We start from the raw sequence: 25,515 nt of genomic DNA, 5'->3' as shown, positions 1-25,515 counted from the left end.
CTGTAAAGGTCATGATCATAGAAAGAAAAAAAGAGTAGAGATGGACAGTACAGAAAACTAACATAGCATTGAAACAATAAAGTAAACCATTTTATAACTTGATTACAGCCTAAAGAATACTTTTCCTTACTGGCCTGAGCAAGGACCTAGCTAAGGAAAATATACACTACAGTCTTCAGGGACGTCGAGGGCCGCACAATAACTGCCAAAGTGATACAATCTGGAAATCAAGTGTATAGAACCTGCAGAGAAAATATCAGCCTTGCACTTTTTTGTCATACCTGTTTGTAATGTAAAATTCTTTGTCTCTCCATCTTGCCGGGCTTCTATATTTATGTCATAAACTGTTCCTGCCTCAAGTCCAAACTGTGTGCATTCATAAGTATCATTGTTTTTTTGGATGGGATTGCATGTGGTTTGCCAAAAGTTGCTTGAGCTGCAAGTCAAACTAAAATTGCAAGTGATTCCAGGACTACTCCACTTTACATATATATATTGCGAGGAAGCTTTGCTCTCAGTAATGTTGATGGTGCATTTCACTGGCTCCACATCCTAAAAAGAAGGAAATAAAGTGTTATGGTTCAATAAAACGAATCATGCAAAAGTTTAATTTGCTAAAAATCACGAAATAACTTTTATGAGCTATTCAAGGTCACAAAATTACACAAAGAAGCCTCCAGAACAAAATGATATAGGTATTACTACAAATAATAATATTCTTATAGACCAGAACGCCACTAGTTGTGAGAGATTGTTGGTGATTAACATTATCACGTAATTAAAATAATGCTACACAGTCATTAAAAAGTCGAAAAAAAACAACAACTTATTCTAACTAAATCTAACTTAAGAGTAGTATTAGTCAGATCAGATAAAAATTCTGAAGATCATGTATCAACAGTGAAGAAAGGGATTAATTCAATGTACGTTTAGAGACAAGTGCAGTGGGATCACACCTATAATGTAGACCAGCACTAAAAATAGAGGAAAATACAGCATCGGCATCCTAATATAGAATATAGGGAAGAAGGTCCAGCTGATATTATCTGGGCACTCACCTTTATAAAGCTCAGCACAATCCACAATGACAATCCAAACACATATCTCAGCATTGCGAGAAAACTGATTTAAAATAATCCTCCGGGGATAATAAATTTCATTGCAAAATTCCAAAATAAATAATGGTCCAGGTATCCAAAGGTAGGTACAGAATAATGTTTCAAGCAATTCCATACAAGAGAAAGTTTAGAGGTATTCCCAAGTCAATGTGTAGCTGTTCTCCAAAGTTTGAAATATTCCAATGCAGCAAGAAATTTAACAAAGAATTCCTTGCAATTTTTTTCTGAATGGTGGTGCGGTAAGACATAAGGGTACTAGGAAGATTTTATTAGCAGTGGGATTTAAGAAAAGCATGTAGAAGGCAACATCTTGCAGTTTCCACATTGCCATTCTGACCCAGTCTAAACCTGTTCAGCGCTTTCCATCGACTTCCGTAAATCAAGGGTCAATTTCCTTCGCTTAATCTAGTGTAACAATAATGAGTTGAACCCATGCAGTATCCAGCCCAGGCAGAGCAACCTCCAGCACCTCCCCTCCTTGTGAGGCTGCAGAATGATCCAGGCTGTCGACTTGGCGATACCTGTAAGATACCAACCCCGCCAATTTCCTGTGGCTGCTGACCCTTCATTAACCTCCCCTGCCGGTGCCTGCCTGAATCTGAAGAAAAGTCACTTCTCTCGTTGCTCTCTGCTGTGCCAGTCCTTTGAACAGCGCAGTCCCATGCCAGCACTTTCACTTTTCTGCTCTGATCATTTTAGCTTGAACTCTTGTTTCTTTCTCCCTTTAACTTTCCTCTCCCCCACCCTTGCCTTCCTTCCTCCTATCTCCTCATTTCTCTCTCAGCCTAGTTTTCTGAGGCTATTTTTGGACCTTTTTGTTTTCTTTTAATAAAACGTTTGTCCATTATAATTTCAGTGAGCTGCCTCACCCAAAAGGTCTCTTTCACCAAGTCACTTTGGTTCTTGAATATTAAAAGTTAGGTTAATCGTGAGATTATTTTACACATTAACATTTTATGTTCATAAGACCACACTGGGAATTTTACAAACTTCAGAATTGCATAGATATATCTAATCTTTCCTCTGTGAAATACGTTTTCTAATCAAAGTCTTAGCAACTTTCAACAACAAGCAATCTAGAATCGTTTTAACAGTGACTCAACAATTTCACACTGTAGTGATAGAATTCTGCTTAAATACTGTCACTATTTTATTTTGTGTCCATAAACTGAAGTTTGTTAAAAATGACAAAAATAAACAGTTCATATTGTTATGCATGTAAAACATATAAAAGTGCTCCACTTCAGCCTTCACCAAATGCTTGGAAACACCCATAGTGCCAATCCTTCACCAATGGTAAAAATACACACTCACCAGAGGGATATGATGTCTATTACTATGGTATTTTTGAAAACAAAAGTAGCAGGACTTTAAATATGCAAAATGAGAACAAAGTCAGAATACAAATCTATATAAACTTTATTACACATAAAATATTGTCATAAACCCAATATTAAAAACATAGATGTTCATAAAGAAACTTTGCAATCAATACAAAAATATGTAAATCTGATGGATACATGTACTTGTAACTGGTCTACTCATTACGTGGGATTCCCTGCTTCTTCAGGACCATACATATATTGCAAGTGTGTTATATACAGAGTTTCTTACTCAGTAGCATAAATCATCAAAACAACAGAGGAGAGGAAAACTGGATCTGTCTCAGATGTTTTGTTTACCGGCTCATAGGATATAGTCTGGACCTATTAAGGCAGAAGTAAACATAAATATCCAAAAGGGGAAATAAATATCCGGTGTATAGCAATATACTCCAAATGATGTGAATCCCAATATCTATTTAAGACAGAGGGGATAAATCCAAAATACCAAGAAAACCAGGCATTACATATGCTGGTATTGTGGTAGGTACATATCCAGCTCTCCTCTGGCAAAGTTTGCTGTTTGATGTCTACTACTATACCTCTGGGTGTGTATTTTTACCATTGGTGAAGGATTGGCACTACGGGTGTTTCCAATCATCGGGGGAAAGGCTTAAGTGGAGCACTTTTTTATGTTTTACATGCATAACAATATATGCTGTTTATTTTTGTTGTTTTGACAAACTTCGGTTTATGGTCACATTTTCGTGAACACTTTATTATTTCAGCATTGCATTTTTGTTATATCTGGTGTATTATATATCTACACTTATTGCATGCAGCTCTTTAAATTTCACTGAAAGAGCGCTGACTTTATTTTACAAATTTTAAATTTTTTTTTTATTTTGTGTAACAAAGCCATAGATTGTGGACTGCAGTTTAATAACCTGCAATAACTAATAAGCTGAGCATGTATTATTAGTGGCTACATTAATTTACAAATTCTAATACATTGGTTAAATATTAAAAAACAAAAACAGGGTGTATAATGATTAAAATGATCTTAACTTATGCATAAAATTCCATTCCACTGCCTAGAGTTTTATACATAGTTAACAGCCTTACATAAAGTCAAAATAACCTTCTTGCTCCTTGGTCTACTAATTAAGTATTTCCAAAGATAAATGAATAGCTTGGTGCATGTGCCCTGTTGATCCATTACTCCCCAAATCCAGGCTTGGTGTTATACACCAAACAGAACACTGATGCCAGAAGGATGCCACAAACTGGACAGACACCCTGCCCATCTGTGTATAGGTTGGGTACAGAGAAGACTATTTTGGGCGAATCTTAAATCGGTAATATAATATTCACAATTCTTTGAGAAAAAAGGAGAAAAAGGATAGGATAGAGGAATTTGTGTATTTTTTTGTTATCTTTTAAGTTTAATGCAGTAGACATGTATTAGTACATACATAGGGGTTGATTTACTAAAGGCAAATAGATTGTGCACATTGCAAAGTTCAGTTGTATTCTGCAAGTACAGTTGCCCCAGAGCTTAGTGAATGAGCAGAAGCTATACTAACTTCCATCATCCAATCATGTGCAAGCAAAAATTCAGATTTTTTTCAATTTTCCTTGCACGTGATTGGGTATTCTTTGTAGAGTGAAACTTTACCTCATTTATTAAGATCTGCGGCAACTGCACTTGCAGAGTGCAACTTTACTTTGCAAAATGCACACTCTATATGCCTTTAATTAGAGCCTTCATTTACCACTGCAGTAATACATCACAGCATACAGGGATGAGTACCGATGTAGACTCTCATCTTGAAAAATACTGTTGAACTGACACTTGCTGTGTAATAGTCAATGTTTTATACAGGAAAGACACTATAATACATGCTATTTAATACCAGGAGTCTACAATCTAATGAGCCCTACCATATATGCACTTGACCAGTATCACATTAAAAGAAGAAACCAGAGAACCCAGAGGAAGGCCAAGCAATCACAAAAAGAACATAAAGTCTTGCACAGTTATTCAATTTAACCATAAATTGCAAAGTCTCTTTGTTAATACAAAGTACATGTTGCTTTTTAATGCAATTACTAAAAGGCCCAAGTGGCATCAAGTGCTACTGCTTACTCTATGATACAACATACCTGACCTATATGTAGACTCTGGGACTCCACTTAACATGCCAGCTAAAGAAAACTGACTAGTATATATTGAAATTCATCCTATATTTATCTGATTCTTTTGGGTACTGTGGATTGAAAGCTATTTCATACGTTCTCTTATCTGATCTCTACATTATCTTACCAGGAAAAATAAGTCAATGATAATTTACATAACAATGATATACAGCTAATCTAACATTTGCAGAATTTAAGGCACATTCTATGGTAAGAATCACCTTAAAGCCACTTAATATTTACATCAAACACACACAAACAAAATAAGTATTTTTTTCAGTTTAAAAAAATATAAAAAATGCAATAGTTATTGAATAATATACAATTGTAAATGCATTCATTATCGATTATCTAATTATTATATACCATAGTTAAAATGTGTTCATTTGTATTAATGACTGACTAGTGGGTCCTTGGGCAGCATGTGACTAATTGTGTGCATCAAAGCAACAAAACACTTTAAGTTCAAGAAGGCAATGTAGAAAAATGACCAAAATTATGTCTTCTATTTAACTGATAAATGTACAGAAATATGCCTTCTTACATCTTAGATTCAGTACGAGAGCTTACATTTCAGCACTGCTGCTTTGCAGCTTTGGTGCCTTGGGTTTGATTCCCAATGGACCACAATGTGGTAGGACTTTGTATGTTATCCATGTGTTTAAGGTGTTTCCTCTATGCTCTGGTTTCCTCCTACAGTTTTAAAACATACTGGCAGCATATCCGGCTGCTGACCAATTTGGCATTTGTGTGCATGACTGTTACTGGATGATTAGATCATAAACTGCACAGTCTTAGTGATGCACTCTGTCATGAGTACTCTATAAAGCAAAAATGTGTATAATGCACAAAACACAAATGATTAGGCAGGGAATGTTTAAATAAAAACTCTGCAAATCAAAAAAAATTTTAAACCAGCAAAAATCAAGTATGCTAGTCTTATAGTTTACTGGTGTTAAACAGGTGCAAGTTGAAAGCAAAGATAATGCCCCTGTATGGCTTTGTTCTAACTAGTGCAACATTTCAGGATGCACTAGTTACGGTACTTTGCGATGGCGCCCTTATACATTTCTGTAGAAATAACAGGCTTTACCCCCAAAGGAAATAGAAGTCCTTGAGTGTAGAAACCAGCCTTCAATTGTAATTTAGCAGAAAGGGGAGAAGATATATACGAAATATTATATTTCATGTTGATAAGTAACTGTTAGTTGTCCTTTAAATGTGAAATATTCCTACATGTGACATTATTTTTGGTTCAGATGCTTTTTAAATATTCCTATATTTTTACTGTGTAATAGTTGAGTCTCACTATTTGTACTTTCACATATGCAAGATCAGATCAGTATTAATAAGCTGCTTCCAAAAAATCTCAAATGATTTCTTTAATGGCAAAAATGCATAAATGTGTCTCAGTCTCTGTATGTCTGCTCAAATACAATTGAAAGTGTGTGTTCCTTTTTATTCCAACAAGGCTAGCAGGAAAGGGACCCTAATGATTTTGTTTTCGACATGGCTACATTTAATTTTTTCTAACAATGTCTTATGTTTTGCGGCCTCCCACTACCTCCAGGTACAGGGGGAGGCCATAGGCACATGTTGCACCCACTCTTATGCCAACTTGTACCTAGGGGGGTGGAGGCACTACATCTTTTCCAGCGATGATCTCTCAGTGTACCTGTGCCACATCCTATCGTGGCACAGGTACATTGATTAAATATTTATCGTTTGGAACGGTGACAAAGCTCTTTTATTGCCAAATTGAACCATAACAACTGGAATGTACAATTTACAGTGGCATTTGATCAGATACAGGTCCCTTTCTTGGATATATACATAAGGAAAGACAATGAGGGATATATATCAAGTGCTCTATATCAAAGTCCACAGCGGCAATACAATATTGTATGCCATAAGCGTGCACCTTGTCCCACTTATGCGCTCAATCCCACAAGGTCAGTACTTACGACTTAAGCATAATTGCAGTGACACTGAGATGTTTGAAACTGAGGCAAAACTTTTACGTGACAGGTTACGGGCCAGGGGGTACAGTAAGAAATGCTTAGTTATGGCCTATAATCAGACCAAAGCCAATCTAGCGATTCACTACTATTTAAAAAAAAGTCTAAAAAATGAACCGGTTTATAACTCGGTTCAATTCTCAACACAAATTACAACTGATGCATTGGTATCTGCTAACCCAGGACTCTATTGTTTCAAAGTTTGTCACTTCCCTGGCCCAACTGTCCGAACCAAATCACTGCAACGGACCTCAAAATGTGGGACATGCGCCTATTGCAAATATCTCAACATCAATAGGAAAAAAATTTTACCCAATAGGAAAAAATTAGTTCTCCAATAAATTTGTCAACTGCCACACTGGATAGTATCCCTTATGACCTGTAAGTGTGGCTCCTTCAATATAGAAAAAAATATTAGGGAGTTTTGGAGACGAATACATGATCACACCTACGCAAATGAAACTGAAGATTTTTACTCCCCCATAGGGAGGCATGCGGCCCTTGATCATTCTTACTGTACTTTTAAAGTACAATTTCTTGCACTAGAACATATCCCGTTTTGGCTCTGCATTCATTCTTCCCCTTTTTTTAGGCTTTCTTTGGAATTGCTTTTTCTGTCATTATTGGTTCCCTTTTTTTTGCACCGGTTCTTTCTCCCATTTTTGTTCAGGTGTCCCCGGATGGATGCTGCTCTAGACATCCCCTTCCGGTTCTGCAGTTGGGGGTGGGTGGAATCAGCGTCACACTGTGTTCCCGTCTTCTAGGGGGACTTTGTTCATGTGCAGGTGGTGCACGGCAATGACATTATGCATTGCTCTAGGTCATCTCTTGCATCGGTGGGTGACGCAACGATGTTGTGCATCGCGCAACACCCCGCTGTGCGCATGAGCAAGGTCATTGCCATCTTTAGTGAATGGTGCGACGCAATGATGTGTCGCATTGTGCGCCACCTCAGCCCACGCCTGCGCACATGTCGATCGGCCACTCCATCATCCAGATGGCGATAGTCACCTGCATTTCACAATGCAAATGACTTTCATGGTGGGTTTTTCCCACCATTGTGATGCTGGAAGGATGGGGTTTGGCCAAGCTTATTTAGCTTGTGAGACTAAGAGGCTGTTAGTACCAGCACATTACTTTGGATCATTGGGGACAATTTTACTGTCACAACATGGTAAGTATCAATGATATATAACACTATATTTTGGCAATTGGCACCCATTTTTGTATTTTACTTGCTACCGGTATTCTTTACAGTACACTTTCCTTGGTGTAGTCACCTACAATCACATCCAGTTTAGCACTATTGATGTATTTCACTCTCCCATGTAACTCCACATGGTTACAAATATATGACTACTCACCATTATGACCATTTTGTTTGGGGGACATAGTGCTTTTTCCTTTTCTATTGGGCGCCCCCTATAGCAGTATATTCACAATCAACTAGATTAGCCCATTCATGTACATATGGATATGTATGTATGTATGAATGTGTATATATATTAAGTGGGTGCAATCCTTTTCTCTTTCACTTTTCACTATTCCCATCACGAGAATGGGTACCTGTGTTTCATGGCATACCTCACTAGTCATTTCACCTCCCCTTTTTTATCCATATGCACATGGTGGCTCCACCTGTATATACCATGCCCATACTTTCACCTACTGCCTCACCTCATGGAATGTTTGTTTTTCCTATTTCCAGAGTAATTCCCATCTCCATGAGACACCTGGGACATTTTGGGTACTGATTTGGCCCCCCCCTCGCCTCCACAACTCCCGGAGAGGACAATATGGACCATTGGGAAACTTCCCCTATTTGTGAGGTTTATGCTATAGTATACCCCACATAGGAAAAACCTTTTGACCAAGTATGGCTTCAATGTACTTATATACATAGTTAAAAGTACCCACGGGGCAGTTAAAAGGCTCAGTTCACAAAGAGTTCTTTAGTTCCTCTTTAGGATGTAAGGTAAAATAGCGTTTTTCAAAAAAAAAATTGCAAGTCACAAATAAAACGCTACAAAAATAAGGCATTAGGTATTTCATCAAAATGTGCAGTATATATTGCATGAAACTGTTCAGTCTTTTATCTCAAGACTTGGTATGCAGTGGAATGGATACAGTAGAAAAAGATTAGAACCTCTGTCAGTTTTTATTGCTGTCTCTACCCCCATTAGGGAGATTCACTTTATTGTTACTGTTTCTCCTTATCACTGAAAGTGAAAGGAAAAGAAATTCCCCCATGTCGAGTTGACATTAAACACATTCGAATAGTGGGGAAATCTTGCCAATGGGACACAGATGGCAAAATTGAAAATGAAAAAAAACTGCCAGGGGTTCTAACCTTCCATTATTCTTCTAAAGTGAAAAAGAATGTTTTGTCTTTTGTTACACTTTCACCACCTCAGCCTCAGAAGGATTTACCCCCTTCCTGACCAGAGCCCTTTTTGCAATTCTGTACTGCGTCGCTTTAGCTGAAAATTGCACACTGTTGTACCTTTTTTAGAGCTTTCTTTTGATGGTATTTGATCACCTCTGTAATTTTTTTTTTTTTGCGCTATAAACAAAAAATGAGGGACAATTTTGAAAAAAAAAAACATTTTTTTTTTTACTTTTTGCTATAATAAATATCCCCCCAAAAAATATAAAAAAAAAAGAATTTCTTCCACAGTTTAGGCCGATACGTATTCTTCTACATATTTTTGGTAAAAAAATTGCAATAAGTGTATATTGATTGGTTTGCTCAAAAGTTATAGCGTCTACAAAATAGGGGACAGATTTATGGCATTTTTAATATAATTTTTTTTTTACTAGTAATGGTGGCGATCTGCAATTTTTATCGGGCCTGTGACATTATGGAGGACATATCAGACACTTTTGACACTATTTTGGGACCATTGGCATTAATACAAGGATCAGAGCTACATATAGCCACTGATTACTGTATAAATGACACTGGCAGGGAAGGGGTTAAACACTAGAGGGCGATCAAGGGTTTAAGTGTGTCCCAGGGAATGATTCTAACTGTGGGGGGTTGGGCTCACTACAACATGACAGAGATCACTGCTCCCGATGACAGGGAGCAGTAAATCCCTGTCATGTTGCTAGTCAGAACAGGGAAATGCCTTGTTTACATCGAGTTCGCAGGACCAGCAGGCACAATGCCGGGCATGCATGCCCGATAGGCGGAGGATTAAAAGGGATGTACAGGTACACCCATTTGCCCGCCTGTGCCATTCTGCCAACATATAGGTGTGTGCCATGGTCGGCAAGTGGTTAAAGGGATTTTTACTGTGATATTTGGTGAAGTCATTGCTATATCTTTAGACAAGTCTGTTTTTTCTTGTTAGAGAATAGCCATTTTCATTCTCTGATGTTCTTAACCACTTCAGCTCTGGAAGAATTTACTCCGTTCCTGACCAGAGCACTTTTTGCAATGCGGCACTGCGTCATTTTAACTGACAATTGCACGGTCGTGCGACGTGGCTCCTAAACAAAATTGACGTACATTTTTTCACACAAATAGAGCTTTCTTTTGGTGATATTTGATCACCCCTGCAGTTTTTACTTTTTGCGTTATAAACAAAAAATAGCGACAATTTTGAAGAAAACTCATTATTTTTTACTTTTTACTATAATAAATACCCTCAGTTTAGGCCGATACCTATTGTTCTACATATTTTTGGTAAAAAAAAAAATGGCAATAAGCATTTATTGATTGGTTTGCACAAAAATTATAGCGTCTACAAAATAGGGGATCTTTTTATGGCATTTTTATTGATAATTATTATTGGACATTTTCCATTGGAATTTCCGTCACATCTGGATCTGGATCTCAAATTTTCCGACAACAAAATCCGTTATCGGAAATTCCGATCGTGTGTACACAATTCCGACGAACAAAGTTCCACGCATGCTCGGAATCAAGCAGAAGAGCCGCACTGGCTATTGAACTTCATTTATTCTCGGCTCGTCGTACGTGTTGTACGTCACCGCGTTCTTGACGTTTGCAACTTTGTGTGACCGTGTGTATGCAAAACAAGTTTGAGCTAACATCCTTTGGAAAAAATCCATGGATTTTGTTATCGGAATGTCTGATCAATGTCCCATCGTGTGTATGGGGCATTAGAGGTATACTGTCCAGATTATTTTTGTAGCTTTAACTATGTGCAGTCTGTGGTGCCTGCTTTTATCCTTTTATTGGAATTCATTATATTGGATACATTAGGAAATAATGTAGGAGCCCGGTGTGATTGTTAGTTGTTCACCTGCATCCCCCTTTTATCTCCTTTCTTTTAATGTAATTTATAAAAAGTCATGTGGCTGCCTTTGAAGCTTGCTAGGGTAGAGGTGACAAGGTGATTGCTTCTGTCCAATGTCTTTCCTTCCTGCAGCACAAAGCTTTAAAATGTAGTAATATTATGTATCCAGCCAGTAGTGACAAATCTGTATATTTCAATTATTGGCGTTTCATGGTTCTGTGTGTTTTGGACAAAGAGTAGGGTAGGTTGGAGGAAGGTTGGAGAAAGAAAGATCCATGCATGGATCCAAATATCCATACATTTTCTAGATGTGAGCTTCAGCAGCAATGGCTGACATTGAAACATCTGAAAATATAGAGGTTTTTTTTAACACTAAAAAAAGTGTTATATTTTTATGCTTAACCACTTGCTTACTGGGCACTTAAACCCCCCTCAGTCCCAGACCAATTTTCAGCTTTCAGCGCTGATGCACTTTGAATGACAATTGCGTGGGCATACAACACTGTACCCAAATGAAATTTTTATCATTTTTTTCCCACAAATAGAGCTTTCTTTTGGTGGTATTTAATTACAGCTGGGAGTTTTATTTTTTGCTAAACAAACAAAAAAATCATGTTTAATAGTTTGTTATAAAATTTTGCAAACAGGTCATTTTTCTCCTTCATTGAAGTGCGCTGATGAGGCGGCACTGATAGGCTGCACTGGTGGGCACTGATAGGCTGCATTGGTGGGCACTGATAGGCTGCATTGGTGGGCACTGATAGGCTGCACTGGTGGGCACTGATAGGCATAGTTAAGGCGGCACTAATAGGCACAGATAAGGTGGCACCGATGGGCACAGATGGGCACAGATAAGATGGCACGGATGGGTGGCACAGATGGGTGGCACGGATGGGTGGCACTAAGGGGCACTGATAGGTACCACTGATAGATGGGACTGATGGGCACTGATAGGTGGCACTGATAGGTGGCTCTGATAGGTGGCACTGCTGGGCACTGATGGGCGGCACTGCTGGGCACTGATGGGCACTGGTAGATGACACTGATGGGCACGGATATGTGGCACTGGGGTGCAGCACCTTTGTTGAGGCAGATTGTGGGCACTGCTGGGTGGCACTGTGGGCACTGCTGGGTGGCACTGCTAGGTGGCACTGTGGGCACTGCTGGGTGGCACTGTGGGCACTGCTGGGTGGCACTATGGGCACTGCTGGGTGGCACTGATGGGGGGCACTTATTTTTTAATAATGTTTAGTGATGAGGGGGCAGGTGGGCTCTGGCAGGGCTGGCCGTGATCGGGACTGATGTCCCGATCACAGCCGCCGGTGATCGGCTCTTTTTTTTCTCCTCGTGCTGTCAGCGCGAGGAGGAATAATAGCCGATTACCGACTCCGTTATATCACATGATCAGCTGTCATTGGCTGACAGCTGATCACATGATAAGGGGTCGGGATTGACCCCTTGCTCGGATCGGTGATCAGGCGAGTCTCATAGACTCGCCGATCACAGAGCGCGCCGCGCGCGCCCCTCAGGGGGCGCGCAGGCCGCTCGTGCACGGGACGACGCCAATAGATGTAGTCCCGGCAAAGGAGATCCGCGCTGTAGCCATCATTCAGCTATAGCGCGGGTCTCAAGTGGTTAAAGTAGCGTTCAACCCCCCCCAAAAAAAAATCATGAATGTGCCTAAAATAAAAAAAATAAAAATAATTTTACTCACCTCTAAATGGCTGTTGCTAGGGGGTCCCTCGTAGTCTGCCTCTTTCAGTGCCTGAGCTCTTGACGTCACTTCCTCTCGGCGCAGGAAGGGCTCAACCCTGCCCCCTCCCTCTTGTCAATCATCTGGGACATGTGACAGGTCCCTCACCGTCTTTATACACTTTGGAATAAAATCATCCTCTATACTGCACTTATCTGAACATCAATGGATTCAATAGGATTATGCTAAGTCAGCAACTAGCCATACTGACTAGGTATAAGGAGGTTAACCACTTACAGACCGGACCATTTTGCTGGTCAAAGACCAGAACACTTTTTGCGATTCGGCACTGCGTCGCTTTAACTGACAATTGCGCGGTCGTGCGATGTGGCTCCCAAACAAAATTGACGTCCTTTTTTCCCCACAAATAGAGCTTTCTTTTGGTGGTATTTGATCACCTCTGCGGTTTTTATTTTTTGCACTATAAACAAAAATAAAGCGACAATTTTGAAAAAAACGTATTATTATTTACTTTTTGTTATAATAAATATCCCCCAAAAATATATAAAAAAACATTTTTTTTCCCTCAGTTTAGGCCGATACGTATTCTTCTACATATTTTTGGTAAAAAAAAACGCAATAAGCGATTATTGATTGGTTTGCGCAAAAGTTATAGCGTTTACAAAATAGGGATAGTTTTATGGCATTTTTATTAATAATTTTTTACTATTTTATTTTACTAGTAATGGTGGCGATCAGCGATTTTTATTGTGACTGCGACATTGTGGCGGCCACATCGGAAATTTTTGACTCATTTTTGGGACCATTGTCATTTATACAATAATCACTGCTATATAAATGCAGTGATTCCTGTGTAAATGACACTGGCAGTGAAGGGGTTAACCAGTGGGTGGCAGTGTAGGGGTTAAGTGTTCCTAGGGGTGTGTTACTAACTGTGGGGGGGCTGGGCTTTCATTTAGTGAACACTGATCTCTGCTCCAATCACATGGAGCAGAGATCAGCGTCACTAATTGCTAGGCAGAATGGAGAAATGCTGTTTACACGGCATTTCCTCCATTCAGCCATCCCGTGAGGCGATCGCTGGTGTGCCCGCAGCGAACGAGTCCGCGGGACCCGTGACCGGACTCACGGGGGTCCCGACCGGCACGCGAGCGCAGGGCGGCATTGAAGATTGGACGTACCTGTACGCCAATATGCCTGCCCGTGCCATTCTGCCGACGTACATCGGTGTGCGCTGGTCGGGAACCGGTTAAAGTATAGATAAAAGAAAACCACCTATAAGTATAATGCTGGAAACCTTTGCCACATCCCAGTACAAAAGAAAAAATTGCAAAAGAGGGTACCCCGGGGGAGTTTATGGGCAAAGAATGTTTAACCAGAAAAAGGAGTAACAAGCGTATGAAAATATAGAAAATTGATTAAATACAACACAGTACTAAAGTAGGTACATAGGGTATATCAACTGAAAAACAAATTAGTCAGACTGGATAGTTACATAATAGCTATATGCCAAAACACACAGTCAATCTCATGGTAGGAGGTCAAATGGAGTGCTTGTGCATAGAAGTCCCAACATGTTTCGGAATACAGGTATGAGTAATAAATTCCTTCTTCGGGGCTTTATTAGAAACAAGATGTTTTTTGTACCATAACTATCTTTAGTGAATTAAAGTGCACATCAGGATTCACATGAAGCAGGGGCTTCAATCCCTAGAATGCCCCATCACATAAGAGAATGCTTTGGACATTGGCTGGGGGGCTGGATATGCCTCCCCACAGCACTGATGATGTACGGTTGCTGGTGTCAAAAAGATTGAGTTGTGTGGCATGAGTGAGAAACGAAGCACCCCTGCCAGTATAGAAAACACCAGGGCCCACGAGGATGGACCACAGATGTGCGGACGAGTTCACAATGGCCGTTTGGTATAGGTATCTAAAGCATGGAGTGCAGTGCAATAAATATCTCCAGGGAATGTTACCTTTTTTTTCTTCTGGCTATGGAAATATCTTAAACCATTGCACTGTGATGGGACCCATGATGGATTATGAAGCTCTCAGAGTTCTCAGTGACAGCATTGGATACAAACTCGTTAGGCACTGGAAACCCTTGGTTATAATAAATAATGTTATTACATGACAAGACCAGCCTGATGGGTTTTCACAGATTGCCAATAGTCTGCTTCTACTTTTCTGTTTTGTTATAATCACATTATAAGTCAAAGGAATAGAATGACTCTATCAACACATTCACTTTTAATTAGAAAAGCAATTATGTATAAATGTCACACTAAGCCTGTGAGCAGAGAGTCACCACCTCATGTTAGAAGGTTCATCAATGAAGAAAGAGCTATTCATTAGCCAACGCACCTTTCACCAACATATTGGTTCTGACCTTTGTCCTGAAAGCTTATAAATCTCACATATTTCTTGATTTCCTCTTAAAATGTTTCTAAACCCAAGAACAAAAATATGATATATTGCAGACCTTACTAGTTCTTAGATATTGTGACTGCATTAGGTTTCTTTCAGTCCTTTTTTTTTCAAATGGGGATCCAGCCCATAACGCACTTTCTGTTCTAGGGTGACACCAAGCAGTTTGTTCTGCACTCCTGTGACCCGTTATCAGCTGACAGTGGGTCGAAGTCTGTTGTCAGTTGATGTTGCAGAACTGGTCAAGGCTGGGAAAAGGTAGCGACCATATGGTCAGAATCCATCCAGAACCTTAGATCATCACTTGGCTCAGCCTCTCAGTGAGCCACTGAGAGGCTGAGCCATCCGCACCTTCCTCCTCCACAGCCAAGCGCTCCACTGTTGGGCAGGAGGGGAAGAGCAGAGCAAAGAGACGATGACTGACAGCAACTAGCTCTCTGCTTATGGAGCATTGTGAACTGAGCAATCAGTGGTGTTTGATTGCTCAGTTCTCACCCTTAGAGCTGGTGAGGGACAAATGCAATATCAGACTGATGCTGCATCCACCTAGGTAAGTATGATTTGCCACAAAAACAAAAAAACATATACTTCTCTTTTAGGGACATAGCTGGATTGGTCATCAACTCAAGCAAGTAGATAAACTTGTCAGGGGATATAGAAGGCATGGACTAATAGTGAGATTTGTGGACCCTAGGATCTAAAGATGCTACAAGCACTGGTTCATGGTGAATGCAAAGTGCTCTGGAGAGGCAGGGCACAATTGTTCTTTCATGAGACCCTTTTTAAGCTGAGTTTGTGATTCTTAGCTTAGCATAAACATAAGTGGAGGTGATCAGACTGATTCTTTGAAGCAGCCTTGGGTCAGGTTGATACAAAGTCAGGTATCCACAGCTGGCCATACTCTTTCTGATGAACCGGCCAAAATTTGCTTTATGAGTAGCCCTGCCTGAAATCTTTCAATTGCAAAATCAAGAGAGCTCAAAATTGTCAGCCGGACAGCATCTGCATCCTATCAGATGCAGGCGCTGTTCAGGTATTTTGACAACCGCCAGCACTGTCTGCCAAGATACAAGAGCCAGCACTGTAGATTCATCCATCCACACTGTACACCATGGAGGAATCTGTCTTTGTTTTTTCATTCAGTCTGCAGTTTAAAGCCAGTTAAAGTTTTAAGGCCAGTTAAAGAATAAGGTTGACAGTTATTCAGAGTAAAGTGATTCATAGACAGATGGCAGTGTATAAAAGATATTATGAAAATGATGCTTACAGGTACAGGAAATGTGCTAATGTATGGTATTTGGTCCTTATCTTAACCACTTCAATACAGGGTACTTATATACCCTTCCTGCCCAGACCAATTTTTAGCTTTCAGTGCTCTCGCACTTTGAATGCCAATTACTCAGTTATGCAACACTGTACCCAAACAAAATTGTTATCTTTTTTTTTCACACAAATAGAGTTTTCTTTTGCTAGTATTTAAAGTGGTTGTAAACCCATTACAACCACTTTAACTTACAAGTAAGCCTGCGCCGTAGACATCGGGTGCAGGCACACTGAGCGTGCAGTTTCTATCGGTGATCTTGCTGTTAGTGGCTGCACCAACTCACATGCATGGGAGTGATGTCATCACGGCTCCAGCCACGATACCCGGAAGTCACTCCGGGATAGATGGCGGCATCAGAGGAGGCGAACGAGGGCCAATGCTGGGGCTTCGATCTCAGGTAAGTAATTCATAATGAGCTAGTATGCTATGCATACTAGCTCATTATGACTTTGCCTTGCAGGGTGTATGTTTTTTTTTTTTTCTTTAAAGCGGCTTTACTTTCTCTTTAATCTCCACTGGTTTTTTTTATTTTTGGCGATATAAGTGAAAAAAGAGCAAAAATTTTGAAAAAGATAAATGTTATTTCTATGATAACATTTTGCAAATAGGTAATTTTTGTTCATAAATTTAGGCCAAAATGTATACTGCTACATTTATAGTATATATTATTTGGTCTGTATGAAAGTTAGAGTCTACAATCTATGGTGCAAATCATTGAAAATTGATCACACCTGATGCACTGATGGCCTACCTCATTTCTTGAGGCCCTGAAATGTCAAGAAAGTACAAATAGCCCACAAAATGACCCCTTTTTGAAAAGTAGATAGTCCAAGGTATTTAGTAAAAAGCATGGCAAGTTTTTTGAAGTTGTAATTTTTTCTCACAATTAAATGGGAAATTTAAGAAATTATTATTATTATTATTTTTTTTTACACAATATTGATATTCATAATGAGTTATTTCTCACACAAAGAATATGCATACTTCCAATTACACCTCAAAATACATTCTGCTACTCCTCCTTAGTATGGCAATACCACATTTGTGAGACTTTTTCATAGCCTGGCCACATACCGGTAGAGAGGTCCTGCAGGCAGGATGCACCGTCAGGCATTCTAGGAGTATAAACAACACATATAATTTCCTAACAACCTATCACACTTTTGAAGGCCCTGAAGCACCAGGACAGTGGAATTACCCACAAAATGACCCCATTTTGGAAAGCAAACACCCTAACGTATATATTCTATGAGGCATGGGCTGGTGACCAGTACTAGGGTACTCTGATGGGCTGGTGACAGGTACTCAAGTTTTCTGATGGGCTGCTGACAGGTACTCGGGTACTCTGATAGGCTGGTGACAGGTACTCAGGTACTCGGGTACTCTGATGAGCTGGAGACAGGTACTTGGGTACTCTGATGGGCTAGTGACAGGTACCCAGGTACTCTGATGGTGACAGGTACTCTGATGGTAACAGGTACTCGGATACTCTGATGAGCTGGTGACAGGTACTTGGGTTCTATGATGAGCTGGTGAAAGGTACTTGGGTTCTATGAGGAGCTGGTAACAGGTACTTGGGTTCTATGATGGTGACAGGTACTCCAGTACTCTGAAGGTGACAGGTACTCAGATGGGGACAGGACTCGGGTAGTCTGATGGTGACAGGTATTTGGGTACTCTGATGGTGACAGGTGCTCTAAAGGTGATAGGTACTCGGGTACTCTGATGGTGACAGGTGCTCTAAAGGTGATAGGTACTCGGGTACTCTAATGGTGACAGGTACTCAGGTAGTCTTAAGCCCCATATACACTATCAGATTTTCTGCTGATTTTCCTTCAGATTTACCAAAACCATATAATATGAGGTCAAACCTTAGGTGTTTCAATTTGCATGCAATCAGGCAGGCCTTTGCACTACATGATTTTGGTAAATCTGAAGACAAAAATCAGCAGAAAATCTGATAGTGTGTATGGGACTTAATGGTGACAGGTACTCTGATGGTGACAGGCACTCGGGCTATGACAGGTACTCTGGTGAGCTGTGATAGGGCCTCTTTATTTGGGGGCAATCAGGCACTGTAGTGTGGTGTTAAAAAAAAAAAAAATTCCAGGCCTCCTCCTTTCTGTCCCGGAAAAAGCACTACAGCCGTTTGTTGACATTTGTGACCGACTGTGATTAGACACAGCCAATCACATGGTAAACAGCCAATTTCATTGGCTCTTTACCCTGATCAGGGATGGGCTGTGTCCAAAGGACATGCATGAGCGGTGATTACGAGCCACACACATGTGACCGACTGTGATTGGAGACAGCCGGTCACGTGGTAAAGAGCTAAATTTCATTGGCCCTTTACACTGATCCGAGGGACACTCCTCATCCCCAATTGCTGCAGAAGCCGTTAGAACTGGAGGACGTCAAATGACGTCCCGGAGGGAGGAGATGTTCCTGCCGGAGTCATTTTATAATGGCCCAGTATGGAAGTGGATAAAGCTGAACTTAGAAAACAAAAATGCCCCCCTGCAGTGGGGCTGACCCCCCCGCACAGTGGGAATTAAATGCTTGTTTAGGTCTAGGGGATCACAAAAAGCACTTTTACTTGCCTATATTCCTGCAGGATTTTCCAAGATCAGCCCCCCGCAGCCACTTGTTCCTTAAGTCGAATTCAGCTGCTTCACCAAGGACTGGACAATATCAGTATGGGCACTGCGGATGTGCAGAAGTTGATCTACCATTCGACTTCTGTACAACTACCCTGTTAGGTTTCTCCTCTTGTTCAGCACTGCAGGCTATAGTCGGCAGCGCTGATTAGTGTATTCTGACTGCAGAGAAGCTTCCCTGCTGTCAGAATACAATAACTCAGGGGAGGATTTCCCCATCTACCTCAAATGAGTGAATGGGGCAATCGAGTCAGTTTCTTTTGTTCAGCCAGCTGGTTGAACAAAAAACAGACTCATGTATTGGCTGCCTTAAGCCTAGTGCACGCTATTCATTTTTTTTTGTTCAACCCAGTAGGGCTGAATGAAAAAAGACCGACAGCTCTGGAGGAGCCATTGTACTAATAACCTGATGTTAGTACATCAATCTTCCCTGCTGTGCTATTGTGTTCTGACAGGGGGGCGGCCCCCTGCCAGAGCACTCCTGTCAGCACTCTCAGCAACTGGCTAAGAGTGCTGATCGGGAGCCAATCGGCAGACCCTTTTTGGTCTTGCTCCATCAACAGAAGCTAGCTAAATGGCTGGCTTCTGTCTGACCAACTGCAGTACACATGGGCTGAATGACGGACAGTTTCTGTTGAACCGGCCGATGCCACCTGACATTAGGCCTGTATGCACTAGGCTTTATTCTTCTGGGGTCAAATGCCCTCTGACATAATCAAGACCAATGCAGAGCCTGTAGTGCTGTATTGGACACAAGGACGTCCAGGCACAGTCAAATACCAGAATATAGGGGAACAGAGGAGAGTACTTGCTGCAGAGGAGAGGCAAAACTGCTTTTCCTTGTCCCTTAGACTTAAAAGAGCATTTGGGGCAGTGGGGTTGCCCCTGCACTGCAAGGGAGCATTTCTGTTCTCCCCAGGGAGATGGTATATAAAGTTTAATACTAGCCCCCCCAAAAAAAAAAATCAGTTTTTTACTTCTGTATAGTCTTGGAGGCAGTACCTTGCCTCTCATTTTGTCCTTGTGATGGCGGGACAAGAAATGAGGAGGTGGTTGTCACTGGAGCAAGAATAGACAGACAGTAATAATAACCTGATAGAGGTTCTAATCCCTCCCTATTTTACTGCAAAAGTGATTCAGAATTTGTCCCCACTTGAGAGATTTTTTTACACCTCCTGTTCTAAAATGGAAGTAAGGAATAATCTCCCCAATTTGGACACAGAAAGTAAAGAAGAACCTGAAGGGAGTTCTAAACCTTCCTGATCCAATCAAAGATAAAAAAGGACTGGGTGAAGATATGAGGAACGGTCATGCACCTATAAGGAAAAAGACTAAAAGAGTCAAGGTCTTCAGAGCAATATGGGGATGATTTACTAAAGGCAAATAGACTGTGCACTTGGCAAGTGCAGTTGCTCCAGAGCTTAGTAAAGGAGGTAAAGCTTAATTTTGCAATAGAAGAATATCCAATCACATGCAAGGAATCCAATCACTGCATTTTTGCTTGCACATGATTGGATGATGTAAGTTAGGAGATCTTCCCCTCATTTACTAAGCTCTAGCGCAACTGCACTTGCACTCTAGTAAACTGCACTTTAATAAATAAACCCCTATTTGTCTGTGAAAGATCTTTAATGCAAAGAATCCTCAGATGATCTAAGATTCGACTTAAAGCGGAAGTTTCACCCAAAAATGGAACTTCTGCTTTAAGGAAAGGTGACCCCCTGACATGCCCTATTTGGCATGTCATTTTTTTTGGGGGGGGAGCGGAAACCCTCTATTTAGAGGGTTCCAGCTCCCACTTCCTCCCGGGGAACCGCGGCGCCGGAAAATCACCTCTCGCCCCTCCTTCTCGGAAATCATCCGGGACACGTCACAGGTCCCAGATGATTGCCCAGCCAGTCCCAGCACGCAGTGCGGCTTGAGCATGTGCGGTGCATGCCCAGCTGTGAAGCCACAGCCGTGTGCCCACAGTGACAATGCCAGCGACGCAGAGAGGAGGGGGAGACAAGCGGGATTCATTCCCCCGCATTGATGGACCCTGGGACAGGTAAGTGTCCGATATAATAAACTGCAGTATTTGTAGCTGCTGACTTTTCATATATATATATTTTTTTAATCAGTTTTATATATAGCCTTAGAATGCAGGATCATCTTTGTACCGTGGCATTGCTGTTCCCTGATCTGGACACATCAGACACAAGACAACTACATCATAACGTATAAGGAGGAGTTTTGTATTTGCAGGTGGCCATAGAGTTGTGAAGAGGTTTACATACAATATGTTAAAACTGGTGTGGGTCCATGACCTTGGGAAATCATTAAATCTTCCACTTCCTGTATTGCTAAAAATAACCAAAAAATGCAAATCCTTTGTGAAAGGCTTCATTGTTGCTTGCATTGTTCCAAGATGAATAAAGATTCTCACTTTTGTATAAAGGAGGCGTATAATATGGCCCATAATAAATTACATACAGCAGGTACTCCATTAGTTAACATGGCTTCCTGAGCTCAATTATTTTACTGCACAGGCTGCGGAAGTTTAGGGAGTGCCCGGATATGTGTCTAATAGCAGGCTCCAGGGTCTCTAGCTGCAGACACTTTCCCAAGGTTTCCTGACATTTTTTTTTTTTTAAATACCAACTTCACTCCCTCTTTATCAGGAGGAAATGGGCCTTTGAACAACCTTTGTCTGTGCAGTTTTCAAAGCACAATCTCTAGGCTTGCTCACAGCTGCGTATTGCTGGATAAACTAAACATTTTTTTTTTCATATGCGAAGATAAAGGAATTGTTCTCTTCTGCCATGAACCATAATATACATGATGTTTGTAGATGCTGAAAGCATTGCTTTCATCAGAGGTTGCATAGGAGGCACATTCCTTTAGTGCCAATATTAGAGTATTTGGAGTCCAGAGGTTTCCTGTAGCTATTAATCCACTGATCTATAGAATATTGCAAACATCAGAAATGTATTGATTACTTGACATGCTTTGACATTTGACAAAGTCAATATCTCTTATTATATATTCCATTAACAGTAGTAGAGTGTTATACTGTGTTTGCCTTTGATTAATGCTTAAAGTTACAAAAAAAATTATACCCTTTATTGCAAGCTTTTTGGACAACTTAGGTCTTTTTCACATACATACCAGCTGCCATTTCCCTAGCTAATTAAAACAATGGCAGGCAGACAGGACAAAATACACCTATGCATTAGGGTTGCTTTGCATCACATCAAGAAATTTAGGGAATGTCACGTTGTCTAGAGTTTGCCTCAACCTGCTGCTTCCAATGGATCCAATCCCAATGCTTTCAAAACACACTCTGAATGCACCAAAAATTCTATAGGCATGTTTTATTATTTATTTAGCATGCGTTTTGATGAATTTTCTCAATATGGGAGCCCCAAGTGCAGCCCTCAACATCACCAAAGAGCCACACATGTGATTCAGTGTCAAAGACAGCAGACACACAACAAAATATAGTTAAAGGCTATTGGCATGATATATGGGATGGTCAGAGGCTGCAGACACACAACAAAATATAGTCAAAGACTATTGGCATGATATAAGGCAGTGATGGTGAAACTTGGCCCCCCAGATGTTTTGTAACCAAATTTCCCATGATGCTCAACTACACTGCAGAGTGCATGAGCATCATGGGAAATGTAGTTCCAAAACATCTGAGGTGCCATGGTTCGCCATCACTGATATAAGGGATGGTCAGAGACAGCAGACACACAACAAAATATAGTCAAAGACTATTGGCATGATATAAGTGTAGCACCCTCTAACTTAGGTAGGTAGGTGCTAGGTGTAGGTTTTGTGTAAGCTGCCAGCGCAGGTAAATTTAGGAAGGTCTATGCTGTGAGCTAGGCCTGTTTGTTTTGATCTGGGTGCAGGGGAGTAATTTAGTATAGCAGTAGGTGACTGAAATATGCCTCAGCTTTTGGGCGACTCCTCTGTTTTCAGGGAGAAGGTTCTGGAAAGGAGGCTGGGCCGAGGACTGGAGTGACATGGGATGCATGTAGGAGCCCTGATCAATTCCCAACTAGGATTGGCAGGGGGCAGGCCTCCTATATATACCCATGGTCAGCCTACTGGGGGGGGGGGGGGGGAGTTGTTGGCTGAGTGAACTAGATGATGGAGTGTTAGAGTGTCGTGTCTGAAAGTTGTACCTCAGGAGGGGAGCTCAGGAGCTGAGAGGGAGCCTCTCTTTTGCACGGTGATAGAGAGGCGTCCTGGAACAGGAGCTGGAAGAGACAGTTGGAGAGAGTCATTCAGGTGGGATCCAGGCCGGGTGTCAGTGAGTGGAAAGCACAGTGGAAAGCTCTGGAAGAGACATGCCAGGAGTTGGATGTAGAGCCACAGGGAGAGACTGTGTGTGTTATGTGTCAAGTCGCTGCAGCCAGGAGTGCAGGCAGGGTTTGCAATTGGACTTTCTGGGATCAGTAGTCCATAAAGTAGATGTATTCTTCTCAATCAAATCGGTTGCTACCACAGAGGCTGCCTGCAAAGGGCAATCAAGAAAAGACACTGGGACTTATTCAGAGTGAGGCCTAGTGATGTCATAATGGTGTGACAGGAGGCTAAATTTGGACAGTGAAGCAAGTGTTCCAAAGTAGCGTGCTGGAGAAGAGGTGAAGTTAGTGCTCCAAAGTTGTGTGCTGCATGAAGTGTGCTGAGCAAAAGACTGTCAAGTTTAGAGTCAACCATCTTTAAATTCTATAAAGAACTAATCATCTTATGGATATCCCATGTCCCTTTTCCCCAACCATGTTAATCCCCTAATAAAACAACAAAAACAAGCAATGACTAGGAAGTATGCCTAGTGGATGTCTGACCGGCAGGGTGAAATATATGGATGCTGTAACATGTAGCCACCTCATGGGGGCACCGCTACATAAGGGATGGTCAGAGACAGCAGACACACAACAGAATATAGTCAAAGACTATTGACATGATATAAGGGATGGTCATAGGCTGCAGACACACAACAGGAGATGGTCAGAGACTGTTGTAGGAGACTGAGGACATGCTTCAGGTGACATAGACTAGAAGCATAATACACGAGACTGCTAGAAATCACTACTATAACAGGACAATACAGAAACACTGATTAGTACCTGCAGGGAAAATGAGGGCCCCCAGGGCCACAGGTTTGATGCCAGTTGATTTAAAGTGCTCACTTCCCCTTGTAAAAAAAATGTGAAATCTAGAAGTGTCGTCCAAGCAGTGTTTTTTAACATGTCGTGATGCATGAGAAAGCTCATGCAAAAGAGGCCCTAGATCCCTTGGTCTTGTTTTATGCAGTTCTATATATTCTGTTTTATGGTATGATTTTTAAACAAGGAAGCTTTGCTAATTTTGTGCTCACCTGCACAGGTAGTTAGAGTAGAACTATAATCTGTGCCTCCTATTCCTACTTAAACAAGTGATTCTGGATTAGGTGAAAATAATGAATTCCTCAATGGGAAAAACTTGTCGCCAATTGAGGCTAAAGCTGCTACCATAAAGCCCAATCAGGGTCCGATAAACAAATATATACACAAACACAGGCAGCGCTATAAAATCAAATAAAATAGTAAAGATCTAAAAAAGTACAAATATTAAAAGTATTAAAAGTGTTATCATGCAGTGCAATCATATATATAATTATTTGAGTTTATAGCGCTGCCTGTGTTTGTGTATATATTTATAATCAGTATCTAATTATAAAAGAGGAGCTTCAGTCCCCCCCCCCCAAAAAAAAATAAAAGTCAACATCTACAAATACTGTTGCCACTTACTTTTAATATAGGGAATCTTACCTGTTCAGGGATCCAGTGCTGTGCTCACTGAAGCCAATTCTTCAATGGGCTTTGGGTCCAGGAGCTGGCACCTTTACTAAGGGAAACCACCAGTGAAGCCTTGTGGCTTCACAGTTGGTTTCCCCCTGCAAAAGCGCGAGTCACGCTGTGCTTTGTTAATAGTCCCGCAGTCTTCTGGGACCTGTGTTGTGTCCCAGAAGGGGGAAGGAGGCGGGGGGGGACTTTTGCTTAGATCACTGCAGCTGTTTTTCACGGGTACCCCCCCCCCCCCAAGTGGCAATTGTTAAAGAGGAGGCTTTGCATGCTTCAGGCATATGAATAGGCGAGCATGCACAAGGGAGTCGCTGTTTACGGCATGGCTCTGAAGGAACGGCACAGGTATGCTGTTCCTTCAGAGCACGTCACCGGCTGCATCTAAAGTAAATTTCTCCAAAATGGTGCACGTTTAGGAGATATTTACAGTACCTAGGTAAGCGTTATCATAGGCTTACCTATAGATAAAAAAAATACATGGGGGTTTACTCCCACTTTAATATGCTGTGCAGCATAAAAAATATGAAATACTGTGCTCTTTATTTCCCTTTATTCCCCAACAACCTGTTAGACTTACCTGTTGATCCCACAAGTCATATTCATTTTCTGTAATTGAGTGACAGCA

At 41.1% G+C, this 25,515-nt stretch overlaps 1 protein-coding gene across 2 annotated transcripts in view; it reads right to left on the bottom strand.

The window, feature by feature from the left end:
- The window catches only part of PTPRB (protein tyrosine phosphatase receptor type B), a 196,615-nt gene that overhangs the window by 116,555 nt on the left and 54,545 nt on the right, over positions 1–25,515 (bottom strand). The window contains exons 1-2 of one of the 2 annotated variants that reach the window (XM_077468732.1): positions 1,059–2,231; positions 282–552 (exon numbers count right to left, since the gene is read on the bottom strand). In XM_077468732.1, coding sequence (XP_077324858.1) covers positions 282–552; positions 1,059–1,112 — 325 coding nt within the window. In that variant the 5' untranslated portion in view covers positions 1,113–2,231. Of the gene's footprint in view, positions 1–281; positions 553–1,058; positions 2,232–25,515 lie in introns of those variants that run through there. The other variant, XM_077468731.1, reaches the window with a different exon arrangement.

This window comes from Lithobates pipiens, unplaced genomic scaffold (assembly GCF_037356315.1).
Source record: "Lithobates pipiens isolate NorthernLeopardFrog02 unplaced genomic scaffold, aLitPip1_a1.2 Scaffold_8, whole genome shotgun sequence".
NCBI lineage: Eukaryota > Metazoa > Chordata > Amphibia > Anura > Ranidae > Lithobates > Lithobates pipiens.
Note: the sequence above shows the minus strand (reverse complement) of the source record. Positions and strands in the feature narration are given on the sequence as shown.